The sequence below is a fragment of the Podarcis tiliguerta genome, assembly GCF_965153285.1.
Source record: "Podarcis tiliguerta genome assembly, chromosome: 1".
Lineage (NCBI taxonomy): Eukaryota > Metazoa > Chordata > Lepidosauria > Squamata > Lacertidae > Podarcis > Podarcis tiliguerta.
Genome location: NC_139534.1, coordinates 122,698,671 through 122,715,337, shown reverse-complemented (window position 1 = coordinate 122,715,337; position 16,667 = coordinate 122,698,671). Strand labels below are relative to the sequence as shown.

Sequence of the window (16,667 nt, the reverse complement as noted above, 5' to 3'; positions counted from 1 at the left end):
TGTTTCACAGGCATGTGTGTACCATCTTGTTGGCTGCATACGTGTAGCAAGCATTCATATAATCCAAAAGGCAAACAATAACTATTTACAACCTATATCCTTAGGAAAGTCAAAGCCACTTACATATGCTCCCTTCCATCTTATCCAAGCACTAAACTCCTGACTATTAAGTTTTATTTCTGAAGTCACTTGAACGCCAGTTTACAACCCAGTCACACTGAAGTACACACCTTAAGCCACTTCAGCCCCCATTCTGTAGGGGAACTGTTGTGGTCAGAAGGTCCTCTTTATCAAGACAGTTGGATCTTATGACCCTTGTCTTAAGATTGGAGTCAACAAATGCCGCTTTTGAATGGTTAGATGGATTAATGAATGTGACGGCTTTGGTCTACCCAACACATGTCTTTGGACTGAGAGAGATTACTGGTGATCATGTGGTTACATATCTGTACCTGGCCTGTGGAGGTTTGTTTTTACTGCTCAGCAGAAGGGTACAAAACAACACTGGGGTGAATGAGTCACCCTGGGGTGAATGAGTGTCAACAAATGAATACAGATTATGGTTGACAAGTCATAATTTATGATGTAGGCATTTTCACGTCAACTGTAACCCCCTTCATGCCTCATATGGCTGAAGTGGGGATGACCCCATGGACCTTACCCTACCCAGTCTGCCATGACCTGGCAACTGACACCATTGTCCTCCACGTTTAGAAAAATACTTCAGCGCCAGGGATCCTTCTGAATCCCTTGCACAATTTAGAACACTGGTGAATCCGATGCTCTGAATCACACGGGCAGCCTAAATGTGTACAGGAAGGTCCCTAAGGTTGGCTCTGCCATTAGGCAGAGTGGAGCGATTGCCTCAGATACTAGGTGGTGGAGACAAGAAGCAAGGTGTTGGAGGACAGAGCTGTGTGTGCCACAATATTGCCCTGTGTCCCCTGTAGGTGAGCCCTCTGCCCTCAGATGCACTGTTCTACCTGCTGGCAGTGTGGCAGTAAGGTTCAGTCGGCAGTCTGCTTGGCTTCTGTATGAGGAATAGGGGAAGGGGGGGGCATCTTGTCTTTCACCCCAGGTAGCATGTCTTGAGCTGGCTCTCCCCCATCACACAATAATGAGGGAAGAACAACAGAAGAGGCTTGTTTTGTCTTGCAAAATTGCACGAGGAATTCTGCCGCATTTCTCTACCTGATTAGAAATGTGAGGAGGTGTGGGTCAAACTCTCGCCGCTTGGCAGGACAAAACAGACACCAATTAAATATGCACCGTGGCAAGTTTTCACATAGTAAGTCATTTGTATCCATCCTGTATCCACCATACAGGCATACAGCCTGTATCTGCTCAGGTAATCAGGTACCATACAGGCATGGTAGCCACAGGAATTTTGTGTGTGTTGGCCTCCAGTCGGTAGGAAACTGGCTGTGTGCATCATGTTCAACCAGGTTCAACTTTTGACTCCCCAGTGCAAAGGTTTGAAAAAATATTTGCAGGGGCATAGTTAAAACTGCTTCTTCTGTACAGTGGCAAATGCATTTACCCAACTTGCCACAGGACAAGCATGAAGGCAAGCAATATTTTTCTTATAGCTACTTTTTAATAATATTTTTCTTATAGCCAGTGTGATGTAGTGGTTAAGAGCAGTAGGCACGTAATCTGGGTAACCGGGTTCGCATCTCTACTCCTCCACATGCAGCTGCTGGGTGACCTTGGGCTAGTCACACTTCTCTGAAGTCTCTCAGCCCCACTCACCTCACAGAGTGTTTGTTGTGGGGGAGGAAGGGAAAGGAGAATGTTAGCCACTTTGAGACTCCTTAAAGGGAGTGAAAGGCGGGATATCAAATCCAAACTCTTCTTCCTCTTCTCTTCTTTTCACCCAGGTGACCAGATGTTGGCTAGTCCCGATATTTTACATATATAAAACTTCAAAAGGCACGCTAACACATATCTTAAGACACTGGTGCTAAGATTTTTTGTCATTAAAAAGAGATTTCAGAAGTAACATTTATATATGCTGTTCTGCAAAATGTTTAGGACTGATATGTCTTTTAGGTGCCGATACTTCAGTTTAACTGATAGTCTTGAAAACTGGCAAGATGCTTTGTGACTGGAAAGGAAGAATAAGCATTGTAACATTTACAGTATTATTTCCATTTGGTCTATGTTTCAAAACGATCCTGAAATATGCCTATTGCTCAAAGATAATGAAAATATATTTATATATACTTTTCATAAGATAGCAGCAGAAATACAGTTAAAAAAATAAAATCTAAAAAAGAAAATATGTCTCCTAATTCTCCCAGCACTAGCTTCCTAATACTCTGCAAATAATCTAGAACAAAATCATTGCTGTGATTTGATTCTCAAATGATTATATTTAAACTTTTGTCCAGTCTTTATTCCTCTAAGTAGGTCTGAAGAAGGAACACTTGTGGAAATTAATAGAAAGGGTCTTTGTTGGTTTCATTAGAACTACGGATGTCTCTTGTTAGTAGCTTCCTTTGTCTAAGTTGTTTCCTTAGGTCCCATGCAACAAGTGTTTTTGTTAAGAACTATTTTTCTATATTTCAATGAGCTTGAAAACAGTACTGTAATTTTAATCAAAACATTTCTTCGATCCTTTTAATGTTTTATTTTCTTTTGCTGGAAAGAAGGCAATGTGTTTTCTAATTCTCCCCGCCTAGAAAAGTGTTTCATCACATTTTTATGTATGCTTGAATTTTGAAGGAAAAGAAACCGTCTTAATTTTATGCCTCTTCAGGAACGCTTTGGGTTGGAGCTTTCCCTTTCTCTAGCAGTATCAATTCAGTCCTTGCAGAAGATGAAACAATGGGTGTAGTCTCTGAGGTTTCACTCTCTGCGACTGTTTCATTAGGTGGCAAGGATTCTTGTGCATCAAAAAAAGTTTCTGATTTTTCTGTTGGACTTTCCTCATCCTGAGGTTTTTCTTCTTTTGGATCTGTCTCTTCTACTTTATCAGTTTCCCTTCCCTTTTTTGTTGGAGATGAAAAACCTAACTTAGGGAATCTAAACCACCCAGCTTTTTCAGTTTGTTTGGCAGTGTCACTGTCTGATGTGGATGGGACATCGACTTGTGTCTCTTCTTGAAATGGTTTTTGAACTTCAGGTTTGGAATCTGTGCCTGTGTCATCAACAGAGGAAGAAAACCCAAGACTTGGAAGCCAAAATTTAAACCTGCCAGAAGATCTCTTACTATCAGATTTTTCCTTCGGATCTGTTGTTGACTCTTCTTCAGCCCTTGCAACTTCAGTTTCTTCGGTAATTTCTACAGCAGATTCAGAAATCATTGAACTGTCTGCAAACTCATCAGAAGATTGTACTTCAACTGCAAATGCTTTCAGCTTTGTCAGCTTAGTAGTAGAAGATGCTTCTTCAGTAAGTTCTTGGCCTTTGTCTGATACTTTCAGTTCAGCAAAGCTGGTCTTTTGTGTTGTTTCTCTTGCCTTTTCACCTGAAGGTTGGTGATCTTTACTCTCAAACATTTCACTCGTATATTCTGTAGAAGACAGTTTGACTGGCGTATCCAAGTTCACAAGTGATTCCTGAATTTTCACTTTTAAAAGAGAAAACCCATAGGTGGCAGTTTGAACTTCTGATGGAGGAATCTCTGATTCTCTCACTATCTGAGTTGAGAAAGATTCCTGACTTTCAGAATCACAGGAGTCAAATGCAGATTTACCTTGTAGCTTTTTTTCATTTCCTTCAAAGTATGGTCCTTCAATGTGCAGTGATGAACTTTGAATAAATGTCTCAGTAGATGGGAGTTTACACTCAAGTTGTGTTGTCTGAATATCTGGTTCCGTCAGTGTTGTAATTTTAGCTACTGATTTTTGGATTTTACCATTCATGGTGTCTATTTTTTCTGTAGGAAATTTAATGTTGAATTCCATTGGCCTCTGTATGAGTGTTGTTGTCTCCTCAAAAGAAGGATCTGTAGATGGCAGTTTACTTTCCACTTGTGTTCTTTGGATGTCAGACAATGTTGTAATTCTGACTGTTGATTTCTGGATATTACAACCAATGTCTTCTACCTTCTTATCAAAGAATGTAGTTCTGAATTCTTGTTGAGGGGCACCATCACCATCTGTATCAGTAGCAGCACATTTCATGTGTGTTGTATCTTCTGAACTCAACACTTGTCCTTCAGCTACAGATGTGCTGTATGTGAACTTGGGTATTTTAAGTTTGTGAATATGGAAATTTATCTCTGAATCGTCAAAATCTTGTTTGCCCGTGGTGTCTCCTGGTTTCTCCGCAAGGTCGAGTTTTCTACTTTTCATGTCAACAAACTCTTCTGCTTTTTGAGCCTGGATTCCAAATATCTGTCCTTCAGTTTTATCTAGTGACACCTCAGCCTCTGTTTTTGGTGGGTCAGCATCAACTTCTGCACTTCGTGATTTGGTACGTAAACTGCCAAACTTTGGCATCTTGAATTTTGATGGTTTTGTTTTACTTGAGCCATCTGTCCCTTCTGCTTTCACTTCTCCTTCCACAGGCATATCTTTTTCAAAGCCTTCTATTGGGTACTCTATTATTTCAAAGTCTTCATCAGTGACTGAAACATCCATTCTAACTTCTGGTGGTCTAACATCAGGCTCTTGCAAGTCAGATGTAGCATCATCAACTTTCTTGGTGGTTTTTGTGGTTGACCATCCAAAAGAAGGCACACTGAACTTTGGCATTTTGAATATGCTTTCTTTCCCTTGAATATCCTTTTTGGGTGATTTTATTTGGCTCTCCTTTTCAGCCTTTGCATCAGGGCTTTGCTCAGCGACGTTTGCCTCTGTAATGATAGCACCAACTTTTTCCTCTGTTCCAGCCACAGTAATTTTAGTGGCATGTGTCTCAGCCACTGTCATGTCAATATCCACATCTGGTACACTGATTTCTGATGTGGGGACAGTGGATGAAGTTTTATGTATCTGTACAATCTGTTCTTCAGCACCAAGCTTAACTACATCAGCATATGTTTTAGATCCCAGGGGACTTATTTTATCGTCAGCTTTTCCTGAGGCCTGTGAAAAACTGCCTTCCCCCATTAATAGGCCAGTTCTGAAGTCCTTTTCCTTCTGTATTGAAACTCCATCTTTTGTAATGTCCTCCTGAGGAAACATGACTTTGCCTTCTAAAATGTCCTGTCCAGAATACAATTCACTAACCACATGGGGAGACTGGGTTGCCATTTCAGGAGCTTTTATTTCTACTTCAGCAAGAGGAGCTTTTCCTTTTCCTGTACTGCCATCTCCTTCAGCATCACCTTTTTTCCCCTTTGAAGATGATCGGCCAAATGAAGGCATCCTAAACTTTGGCATTTTAAACCAACCCGGAGACTCCTCAGTTTGACCCTCTCCAGACTTTGCTTCATGTTCTCCTTGTTCTTTTGCATCCTGCTCAGCAGGGCTGCGAACAGATATGTCAGATACTTCAATGTCAACTCTGGGCATTTGTATTTCTCCAGCTGATACCTTTATTTCTGCATCAGCGAGTTCAGCTTTTACTTCCAAGGTTGGAGCTTCGCCGCAAAGTCCCTCGAAGTCTTTTGTTGCTTGTAGATAAGAAACTTCAGTTTCCATTTCGGGTAAGGTGACCCCAGTCTCTGGCAATTTTCCTTCTGGAATTGAAATTCCAAACTTTGGCATTTGGAGTTTTAGCATTCTAATTGTGCCCTCCGTAACATCAGTTTTCATACTTCCACTATCCACATTGATTTCACCTTCAGATCCTGTTTCTGCACTTTTCAGTTCAACTGAACTATCTATGGTGGGCTCCTTAATATCAACTTTAATATCGGTATCTACTTGGGGAGCTTTGATTTCCACTTTTGATGTGCCCTTTGGCATTTTTATGCATATTTCGGTTTCTTCTTCTTTCTGTGTGGTAAAACTGCTCTCTATATCAGGTATGTGTACCAAAGCCCCTTCTCTTTCCACAGTAATATCTGCCTCCACTTTTGGCAGGCTACCCTGCGATTTTGGTAGCTTTGGCCTGTGAAGGGAGATTTTGGGCATATTAAAATGTGGCCTTTTCATCTGACCTTTTTTTGTAGCTATTTCAGCATCTAGCTCCATGTGGACTTCTTGATCTTCTGACAGAACTGCTGTTAGTTCTGCATCTGTATCATCTGATAAGATAGTCAATTTAGGTTCTTCCAGAGGTTCCTTTGCAGTAGTCTTAAGACTTGCTTCCTTTTTAGGTGACCAATTAAATGATGGCAATTTGAATTTTGGCATTTTGAAATGCCCTTCTTTTTCTTCTGCATCTATACTTCCAGTCTTTATATCTCCCTCAAATTTAGCATCTTTTGCTGCAGCAACTAAATCTTGAGCCTCCGTCTCTGGCTGTGCCACAGAAAGACCCACTGATGGTAATTTTATGTCTATTGCTGGAATCTTCATGTCGGCTCTAGGGATTGGGGGCATTTTAATTTTCCCTTCGGGGCCGGTTTTTCCTGAACCAGCTAAGTCACCTTCTCCTTCAAGTGTTGGAGCCTCTACTGCAATATCTGCAATATCTGCAGTCGTTTTCAACTGAGGAACTTTTGCATCTTCAGATGGTAAACTAATCTCGGTGTCTGGAGTTTTTCCTTTAGAAAATGAGATTCCAAACTTAGGCCTTTGGAATTTAGGCCTTTTCATCTTCCCATCCATTCCTTCAGTTTTTATCTCTGTTCCATCTACAGAGATATCAGTGGACAGTCCTTCAACTCCTACTTCTAGGCCTTTCACCACAGGGACTTTAATTTCTGCCATTGTTTTACTAACATTATCACCAACATCAAGTGATTTTAATTCTGCTTCTGAAAGACTGGCATCAGGTATAGAAAGTTTGACATCACTTTCAGGTAAGCTGATTTCCATGTCCATTTTTGGAACTTTAAGTTCTGGTTTGGAAAGTTCTAGGCTTGGAAGTTTAACTTCGGGCATTTTAATGCCTTTTCTAGAATCACTACCACTGATATCTGTATCCCGCATTTGTAGTGACATCTTTCCTTCATCCTCTACCGTAGATACTGTCATGTCAGCATGCAACTGTGGTACAGATATTTCTGCTTTATGACTTTTCATTTTTGGAAGGGATATCTTTGGCATGCTAAAATGAGGCCTTCTGATTTTGGTTTTCTCGCTGTCTTTATCAAAAGATATATGTCCCTCTAGGTCTTCAATGTGGACTTCACCTTCCTCTACAGTGAGTGTTAATTCAGATTCAATATCACCTGTTGGAACTGGAACTGAGGGATCTTCTAAATTTGGATAAATATCAGTAGAAACACTTGCTTCTTTCTTTGGAGACCAGCTAAATGATGGAAGCTTGAATTTTGGCATTTTAAATTTGCTTTCTTTTTCAACAATTTCTTTTTCATAGCTTTCACGTTTAATATTTTTGCCTTCTGAATCTGGTCCTTGGATGTCAGCATCTGATTTTGGAACAGAAATATCCACAGATGGAAAAGTGATCTCCTCGTCTGCACCTTTCGCTTTGGGAAGCGAAATTCCAAATTTGGGCGCTTGGAGCTTTGGCATCTTAAATTTACTGTCTAGGCCCTCCATCTTTGCCTCAGCACCATCCAGAGTAATCTCAGCAGAAGGTACCTCTATTTGTAGGTCTGCAGCTCTCAGTTCCAAGGAAGTCTCCCCCTTTGGAATATTCACATCAGGTGCGGAGAACTTGATATCTGCTGAAATGTCCCCTGCCTTCATCTCAGGCTTGGTTACACTGACATCCGGAAGAGCAATGTCTACCTTGGGTGCGCTGATGTCCACATCGACTTTGGGACCTTTGATTTCTGGTTTGGAGAAACCCATGCTGGGCATCTTGAACTTTGGCATGTGTATTTTCATCCCACCACCCTCAATGCTGCCTTCTGCATCAGGCACCTTAACAGAGACCTCTGCCTCTGGAACTTCCACTTTTGCTTTGGGAAGGGAGATGTCTGCTTCAACCTTTGGCAGCGAGACTCCCACTTGAGGAGTCTTCATTTTGGGAACTTTGCCGCTTGGCATTTTGACATCAGGCATTTGAATTTTGCCCTTCTCAGCGACCTCCAACTCCACACTAGGTGCCTTCATTTCAGATCCGGGCAATTTCACGTCAGTCTCGATGCCCACAGAGGGCAGGGTCACTTCCCCTTTCAGTTCTGGTTTGGAGATATCCACTTCCACAGAAGGTAAGGTGAGTTCTCCCTCTACAGTGGCTTTCCCCTTGGGAAGTGACATTCCGAACTTCGGCATTTGGAATTTTGGCATCTTAAATTTACTGTCCGTGCCCTCCAGCTTCGCTTCAACTCCACCTAGAGTGACATCTGCCGATGGTGCCTCGACGTTTAGGTCTGGAGCCTTCAGTTCCAAGGAAGCTTCCCCCTTTGGAAACTTCATGTCAGGTGCTGAAAGGCTGGTGTCTGCTGAAATGTCCCCTGCCTTCATCTCAGGCTTGGTTACACTGACATCCGGAAGATAAATGTCAACCTTGGGTCCGCTGATGTCCACATCGACTTTGGGACCTTTGATCTCTGGTTTGGAAAAACCCATGCTGGGCATCTTGAACTTTGGCATGTGTATTTTCATGCCTCCACCCTCAATGCTGGCTTCTGCATCAGGCAGCTTAACAGAGACCTCTGCCTCTGGAATTTCCACTTTTGCTTTGGGAACAGAGATGTCTGCCTCAACCTTGGGCAGTGAGACTCCCACTTGAGGAGTCTTCATTTTGGGAACCTTGACGCTTGGCATTTTGACATCAGGCATTTTGATCTTGCCCTTCTCAGCGACCTCCAACTCCACACTAGGTGCCTTCATTTCAGCTCCTGGCAATTTCACGTCAGTCTCGATGCCCAAGGAGGGCAGGGTCACTTCCCCTTTCAGTTCTGGTTTGGAGATATCCACATCCACAGAAGGTAAGGTGATTTCTCCCTCTGCAGTGGCTTTCCCCTTGGGAAGTGACATTCCAAACTTGGGCATATGAAATTTGGGCATCTTAAATTTACTGTCCGTACCCTCCAGCTTCGCTTCAACTCCACCTAGAGCGACATCTGCCGATGGTGCCTCAATGTTTAGGTCTGGAGCCTTCAGTTCCAAGGAAGCTTCCCCCTTTGGAATCTTTATGTCAGGTGCTGTGAACTTCATGTCTGCTGAAAGGTCACCTGCTTTGATTTCAGGCTTGGTTACACTGACATCAGGAAGATCAATGTCAACTTTGGGTGCGCTGATGTCCACATCGACTTTGGGACCTTTGATTTCTGGTTTGGAAAAACCCATGCTGGGCATCTTGAACTTTGGCATGTGTATTTTCATCCCGCCACTCTTAATGCTACTTTCTGCATGAGGCACATTGACAGATGCGGAAGCCTCTGGATTCTCCATTGCTGCTGTGGGAACAGAGATGTCTGCTTGGACTTTTGGCAGTGAGACTCCCACCTGAGGAGTCCTCATTTTGGGGACCTTGACGCTAGGCATTTTGACATCGGGCACTTTGATTTTTCCTTTCTCAGAGACCTCCAATTCCACACTAGGTGCCCGTATTTCAGCTCCTTGCAATTTCAAATCTGTCTCGATGCTCATAGAGGGCAATATGACTTCGCCTTTCTGTTCTGCTGTGGAGACATCTACTTCCACAGAAGGTAGGGTACCCATGCCATCTACACTGGCTTTACCTTTGGGAAATGAAATTCCAACCTTGGGCATTTGGAATTTAGGCCTTTTAAATTTACTGTCCATGCCTTCCACCTTTGTCTCAACACCTCCCAAATCAACATCGACTAGTGGCGCCTCAACCTTTACGTCTGGAGCCTTCAGTTCCAAGGAAGCCTCCCCCTTTGGAAACTGTACGTCAGGTGCTGTGAACTTCATGTCTGCTGAAATGTCACCTCCTTTGATCTGAGGCTTAGTTACACTGACGTCTGGAAGAGCAATGTCAACCTTGGGTGCGCTGACGTCCACATCGACTTTGGGACCTTTGATCTCTGGTTTGGAGAATCCCATGCTGGGCATCTTGAACTTTGGCATGTGTATTTTCATTCCACCACCCTCGATGCTCCCTTCTGCATCAGGCACCTTAACAGAGACTTCCGCCTCTGGAATTTCCATTTTTGCTTTGGGAACCGAGATGTCTCCCTCAACCTTGGGCAGTGAGACTCCCACTTGAGGAGTCTTCATATTGGGCATTTTGACATCAGGCATTTTGATTTTGCCCTTCTCAGCGACCTCCAACTCCACACTAGGTGCCTTCATTTCAGCTCCGGGCAATTTCACGTCTGTCTCGATGCCCACAGAGGGCAGGGTCACTTCCCCTTTCAGTTCTGGTTTGGAAACATCCACTTCCACAGAAGGTAAGGTGATTTCTCCCTCTGCAGTGGCTTTCCCCTTGGGAAGTGACATTCCAAACTTGGGCATATGAAATTTGGGCATCTTAAATTTACTGTCCGTACCCTCCAGCTTCGCTTCAACTCCGCCTAGAGTGACATCTGCCGATGGTGCCTCAACGTTTAGGTCTGGAGCCTCCATGTCCAAGGAAGCCTCTCCTTTTGGAAACTTCATGTCAGGTGCTGAAAGGCTGGTGTCTGCTGTAATGTCGCCTGCTTTGATCTCAGGCTTGGTTACACTGACATCCGGAAGAGCAATGTCAACCTTGGGTGCGCTGATGTTCACATCGACTTTCGGACCTTTGATTTCTGGTTTGGAAAAACCCATGCTGGGCATCTTGAACTTTGGCATGTGTATTTTCATCCCTCCACCCTCAATGCTGCCTTCTGCATCAGGCACCTTAACAGAGACCTCTGCCTCTGGAATTTCCACTTTTGCTTTGGGAACAGAGATGTCTGCCTCAACCTTGGGCAGTGAGACTCCCACTTGAGGAGTCTTCATTTTGGGAACCTTGACGCTTGGCATTTTGACATCAGGCATTTTGATTTTGCCCTTCTCAGCAACCTCCAACTCCACACTAGGTGCCTTCATTTCAGCTCCGGGCAATTTCACGTCTGTCTCGATGCCCACAGAGGGCAGGGTCACTTCCCCTTTCAGTTCTGGTTTGGAAACATCGACTTCCACAGAAGGTAAGGTGATTTCTCCCTCTGCAGCGGCTTTCCCCTTGGGAAGTGACATTCCGAACTTGGGCATTTGGAATTTTGGCATCTTAAATTTAGTGTCGGTGCCCTCCAGCTTCGCTTCAACTCCGCCTAGAGTGACATCTGCCGATGGTGCCTCAACGTTTAGGTCTGGTGCCTTCAGTTCCAAGGAAGCCTCCCCCTTTGGAAACTGTACGTCAGGTGCTGTGAACTTCATGTCTGCTGAAATGTCACCTGCTTTGATCTCAGGCTTGGTTACACTGACGTCTGGAAGATCAATGTCAACTTTGGGTGCGCTGATGTCCACATCGACTTTCGGAAATTTGATTTCTGGTTTGGAGAAACCTATGCTGGGCATCTTGAACTTTGGCATGTGTATTTTCATTCCGCCACCCTCGATGCTCCCTTCTGCATCAGGCACTTTAACAGAGACCTCTGCCTCTGGAATTTCCACTTTTGCTTTGGGAACAGAGATGTCTGCCTCAACCTTTGGCAGCGCGACACCCACCTGAGGAGTCTTCAGATCAGGGACCTTCATACTTGGCATTTTGACGTCAGGCATTTTGATCTTGCCCTTCTCAGCGACCTCCAACTCCACACTAGGTGCCTTCATTTCAGCTGCGGGCAATTTCACGTCAGTCTCGATGCCCACAGAGGGCAGGGTCACTTCCCCTTTCAGTTCTGGTTTGGAGATATCCACATCCACAGAAGGTAAGGTGATTTCTCCCTCTGCAGTGGCTTTCCCCTTGGGAAGTGACATTCCAAACTTGGGCATATGAAATTTGGGCATCTTAAATTTACTGTCCGTACCCTCCAGCTTCGCCTCAACTCCACCTAGAGCGACATCCGCCGATGGTGCCTCAACCTTGAAGTCTGGAGCCTTCAATTCCAAGGAAGATTCTCCCTTTGGAATCTTTATGTCGGGTGCTGAGAGGCTGATGTCTGCTGAAATGTCGCCTGCTTTGATTTCAGGCTTGGTTATACTGACGTCTGGAAGAGCAATGTCAACCTTGGGTGCGCTGACGTCCACATCGACTTTGGGACCTTTGATTACTGGTTTGGAGAAACCCATGCTGGGCATCTTGAACTTTGGCATGTGTATTTTCATTCCGCCACCCTCAATGCTGCCTTCTGCTTCAGGCACTTTAACAGAGACCTCTGCTTCTGGAATTTCCACTTTTGCTTTGGGAACAGAGATGTCTCCCTCAACCTTGGGCAGTGAGACTCCCACTTGAGGAGTCTTCATTTTGGGCATTTTGACGTCAGGCATTTTGATTTTGCCCTTCTCAGCGACCTCCAACTCCACACTAGGTGCCTTCATTTCAGCTCCGGGCAATTTCACATCAGTCTCGATGCCCACAGAGGGCAGGGTTACTTCCCCTTTCAGTTCTGGTTTGGAAACATCCACTTCCACAGAAGGTAAGGTGATTTCTCCCTCTGCAGTGGCTTTCCCCTTGGGAAGTGACATTCCAAATTTGGGCATATGAAATTTGGGCATCTTAAATTTACTGTCCGTACCCTCCAGCTTCGCTTCAACTCCGCCTAGAGTGACATCTGCCGATGGTGCCTCAACGTTTAGGTCTGGAGCCTTCAGTTCCAAGGAAGCCTCTCCTTTTGGAAACTTCATGTCAGGTGCTGAAAGGCTGATGTCTGCTGAAATGTCGCCTGCTTTGATCTCAGGCTTGGTTACACTGACATCCGGAAGAGCAATGTCAACCTTGGGTGCGCTGATGTCCACATCGACTTTGGGACCTTTGACTTCTGGTTTGGAAAAATCCATGCTGGGCACCTTGAACTTTGGTATGTGTATTTTCATCCCTCCACCCTCAATGCTGCCTTCTGCATCAGGCACCTTAACAGAGACCTCTGCCTCTGGAATTTCCACTTTTGCTTTGGGAACAGAGATGTCTGCCTCAACCTTGGGCAGTGAGACTCCCACTTGAGGAGTCTTCATTTTGGGAACCTTGACGCTTGGCATTTTGACATCAGGCATTTTGATTTTGCCCTTCTCAGCAACCTCCAACTCCACACTAGGTGCCTTCATTTCAGCTCCGGGCAATTTCACGTCTGTCTCGATGCCCACAGAGGGCAGGGTCACTTCCCCTTTCAGTTCTGGTTTGGAAACATCCACTTCCACAGAAGGTAAGGTGATTTCTCCCTCTGCAGCGGCTTTCCCCTTGGGAAGTGACATTCCGAACTTGGGCATTTGGAATTTTGGCATCTTAAATTTAGTGTCGGTGCCCTCCAGCTTCGCTTCAACTCCGCCTAGAGTGACATCTGCTGATGGTGCCTCAACGTTTAGGTCTGGTGCCTTCAGTTCCAAGGAAGACTCCCCCTTTGGAAACTGTACGTCAGGTGCTGTGAACTTCATGTCTGCTGAAATGTCACCTGCTTTGATCTCAGGCTTGGTTACACTGACGTCTGGAAGATCAATGTCAACTTTGGGTGCGCTGATGTCCACATCGACTTTCGGAAATTTGATTTCTGGTTTGGAGAAACCTATGCTGGGCATCTTGAACTTTGGCATGTGTATTTTCATTCCGCCACCCTCGATGCTCCCTTCTGCATCAGGCACTTTAACAGAGACCTCTGCCTCTGGAATCTCCACTTTTGCTTTGTGAACAGAGATGTCTGTCTCAACCTTTGGCAGCGCGACTCCCACCTGAGGAGTCTTCAGATCAGGGACCTTCATACTTGGCATTTTGACGTCAGGCATTTTGATTTTGCCCTTCTCAGCGACCTCCAACTCCACACTAGGTGCCTTCATTTCAGCTCCGGGCAATTTCACGTCAGTCTCAATGCCCACAGAGGGCAGGGTCACTTCCCCTTTCAGTTCTGGTTTGGAGATATCCACTTCCACAGAAGGTAAGGTGATTTCTCCCTCTGCAGTGGCTTTCCCCTTGGGAAGTGACATTCCAAACTTGGGCATATGAAATTTGGGCATCTTAAATTTACTGTCCGTACCCTCCAGCTTCGCCTCAACTCCACCTAGAGCGACATCCGCCGATGGTGCCTCAACGTTTAGGTCTGGTGCCTTCAGTTCCAAGGAAGCCTCCCCCTTTGGAATCTTTATTTCAGGTGCTGTGAACTTCATGTCTGCTGAAATGTCACCTGCTTTGATCTCAGGCTTGGTTACACTGACATCCGGAAGAGCAATGTCAACCTTGGGTGCGCTGACGTCCACATCGACTTTGGGACCTTTGATCTCTGGTTTGGAGAAACCCATGCTGGGCATCTTGAACTTTGGCATGTGTATTTTCATCCCTCCCCCCTCAATGCTGCCTTCTGCATCAGGCACCTTAACAGAGACCTCTGCTTCTGGAATGTCCACTTTTGCTTTGGGAACAGAGATGTCTGCCTCAACCTTGGGCAGTGAGACTCCCACTTGAGGAGTCTTCATTTTGGGAACCTTGACGCTTGGCATTTTGATCTTGCCCTTCTCAGCGACCTCCAACTCCACACTAGGTGCCTTCATTTCAGCTCCGGGCAATTTCACATCAGTCTCGATGCCCACAGAGGGCTGGGTCACTTCCCCTTTCAGTTCTGGTTTGGAAACATCGACTTCCACAGAGGGTAAGGTGATTTCTCCCTCTGCAGCGGCTTTCCCCTTGGGAAGTGACATTCCGAACTTGGGCATTTGGAATTTTGGCATCTTAAATTTAGTGTCGGTGCCCTCCAGCTTCGCTTCAACTCCGCCTAGAGTGACATCTGCTGATGGTGCCTCAACGTTTAGGTCTGGTGCCTTCAGTTCCAAGGAAGACTCCCCCTTTGGAAACTGTACGTCAGGTGCTGTGAACTTCATGTCTGCTGAAATGTCACCTGCTTTGATCTCAGGCTTGGTTACACTGACGTCTGGAAGATCAATGTCAACTTTGGGTGCGCTGATGTCCACATCGACTTTCGGAAATTTGATTTCTGGTTTGGAGAAACCTATGCTGGGCATCTTGAACTTTGGCATGTGTATTTTCATCCCGCCACCCTCGATGCTCCCTTCTGCATCAGGCACTTTAACAGAGACCTCTGCCTCTGGAATTTCCACTTTTGCTTTGTGAACAGAGATGTCTGTCTCAACCTTTGGCAGCGCGACTCCCACCTGAGGAGTCTTCAGATCAGGGACCTTCATACTTGGCATTTTGACGTCAGGCATTTTGATCTTGCCCTTCTCAGCGACCTCCAACTCCACACTAGGTGCCTTCATTTCAGCTCCTGGCAATTTCACGTCAGTCTCGATGCCCACAGAGGGCAGGGTCACTTCCCCTTTCAGTTCTGGTTTGGAGATATCCACATCCACAGAAGGTAAGGTGATTTCTCCCTCTGCAGTGGCTTTCCCCTTGGGAAGTGACATTCCAAACTTGGGCATATGAAATTTGGGCATCTTAAATTTACTGTCCGTACCCTCCAGCTTCGCCTCAACTCCACCTAGAGCGACATCCGCCGATGGTGCCTCCAGCTTTAGGTCTGGAGCCTTCAATTCCAAGGAAGATTCTCCCTTTGGAAACTGTACGTCAGGTGCTGTGAACTTCATGTCTGCTGAAATGTTACCTGCTTTGATCTCAGGTTTGGTTACATTGACGTCTGGAAGGCCAATGTCAACCTTGGGTGCGCTGACGTCCACATCGACTTTGGGACCTTTGATCTCTGGTTTGGAGAAACCCATGCTGGGCATCTTGAACTTTGGCATGTGTATTTTCATTCCGCCACCCTCGATGCTCCCTTCTGCATCAGGCACCTCAACAGAGACCTCTGCTTCTGGAATTTCCACTTTTGCTTTGGGAACAGAGATGTCTCCCTCAACCTTGGGCAGTGAGACTCCCACTTGAGGAGTCTTCATTTTGGGCATTTTGACATCAGGCATTTTGATTTTGCCCTTCTCAGCGACCTCCAACTCCACACTAGGTGCCTTCATTTCAGCTCCTGGCAATTTCACGTCAGTCTCGATGCCCACAGAGGGCAGGGTCACTTCCCCTTTCAGTTCTGGTTTAGAGATATCCACATCCACAGAAGGTAAGGTGATTTCTCCCTCTGCAGTGGCTTTCCCCTTGGGAAGTGACATTCCAAACTTGGGCATATGAAATTTGGGCATCTTAAATTTACTGTCCGTACCCTCCAGCTTCGCTTCAATGCCACCTACATCAATATCAGCCGATGGTGCCTCAAGCTTTAGGTCTGTAGCCTTCAATTCCAAGGACGATTCTCCCTTTGGAAACTGTACGTCAGGTGCTGTGAACTTCATGTCTGCTGAAATGTTACCTGCTTTGATCTCAGGTTTGGTTACACTGACGTCTGGAAGATCAATGTCAACTTTGGGTGCGCTGATGTCCACATCGACTTTGGGACCTTTGATCTCTGGTTTGGAGAAACCCATGCTGGGCATCTTGAACTTTGGCATGTGTATTTTCATTCCGCCACCCTCGATGCTCCCTTCTGCATCAGGCACCTTAACAGAGACCTCTGCTTCTGGAATTTTCACTTTTGCTTTGGGAACAGAGATGTCTCCCTCAAACTTGGGCAGTGAGACTCCCACTTGAGGAGTCTTCATTTTGGGCATTTTGACATCAGGCATTTTGATTTTGCCCTTCTCAGCGACCTCCAA

At 45.4% G+C, this 16,667-nt stretch overlaps 1 protein-coding gene across 1 annotated transcript in view; it reads right to left on the bottom strand.

Annotated features, from left to right (window-relative positions):
• Positions 1–2,453: 2,453 nt before the first annotated feature.
• AHNAK2 (AHNAK nucleoprotein 2) overlaps positions 2,454–16,667 on the bottom strand; it is a 31,641-nt gene continuing 17,427 nt past the window's right edge. The window contains exon 7 of the mRNA XM_083442553.1: positions 2,454–16,324. Coding sequence (XP_083298679.1) covers positions 2,748–16,324 — 13,577 coding nt within the window. The 3' untranslated portion in view covers positions 2,454–2,747. The remainder of the gene's footprint in view (positions 16,325–16,667) is intronic.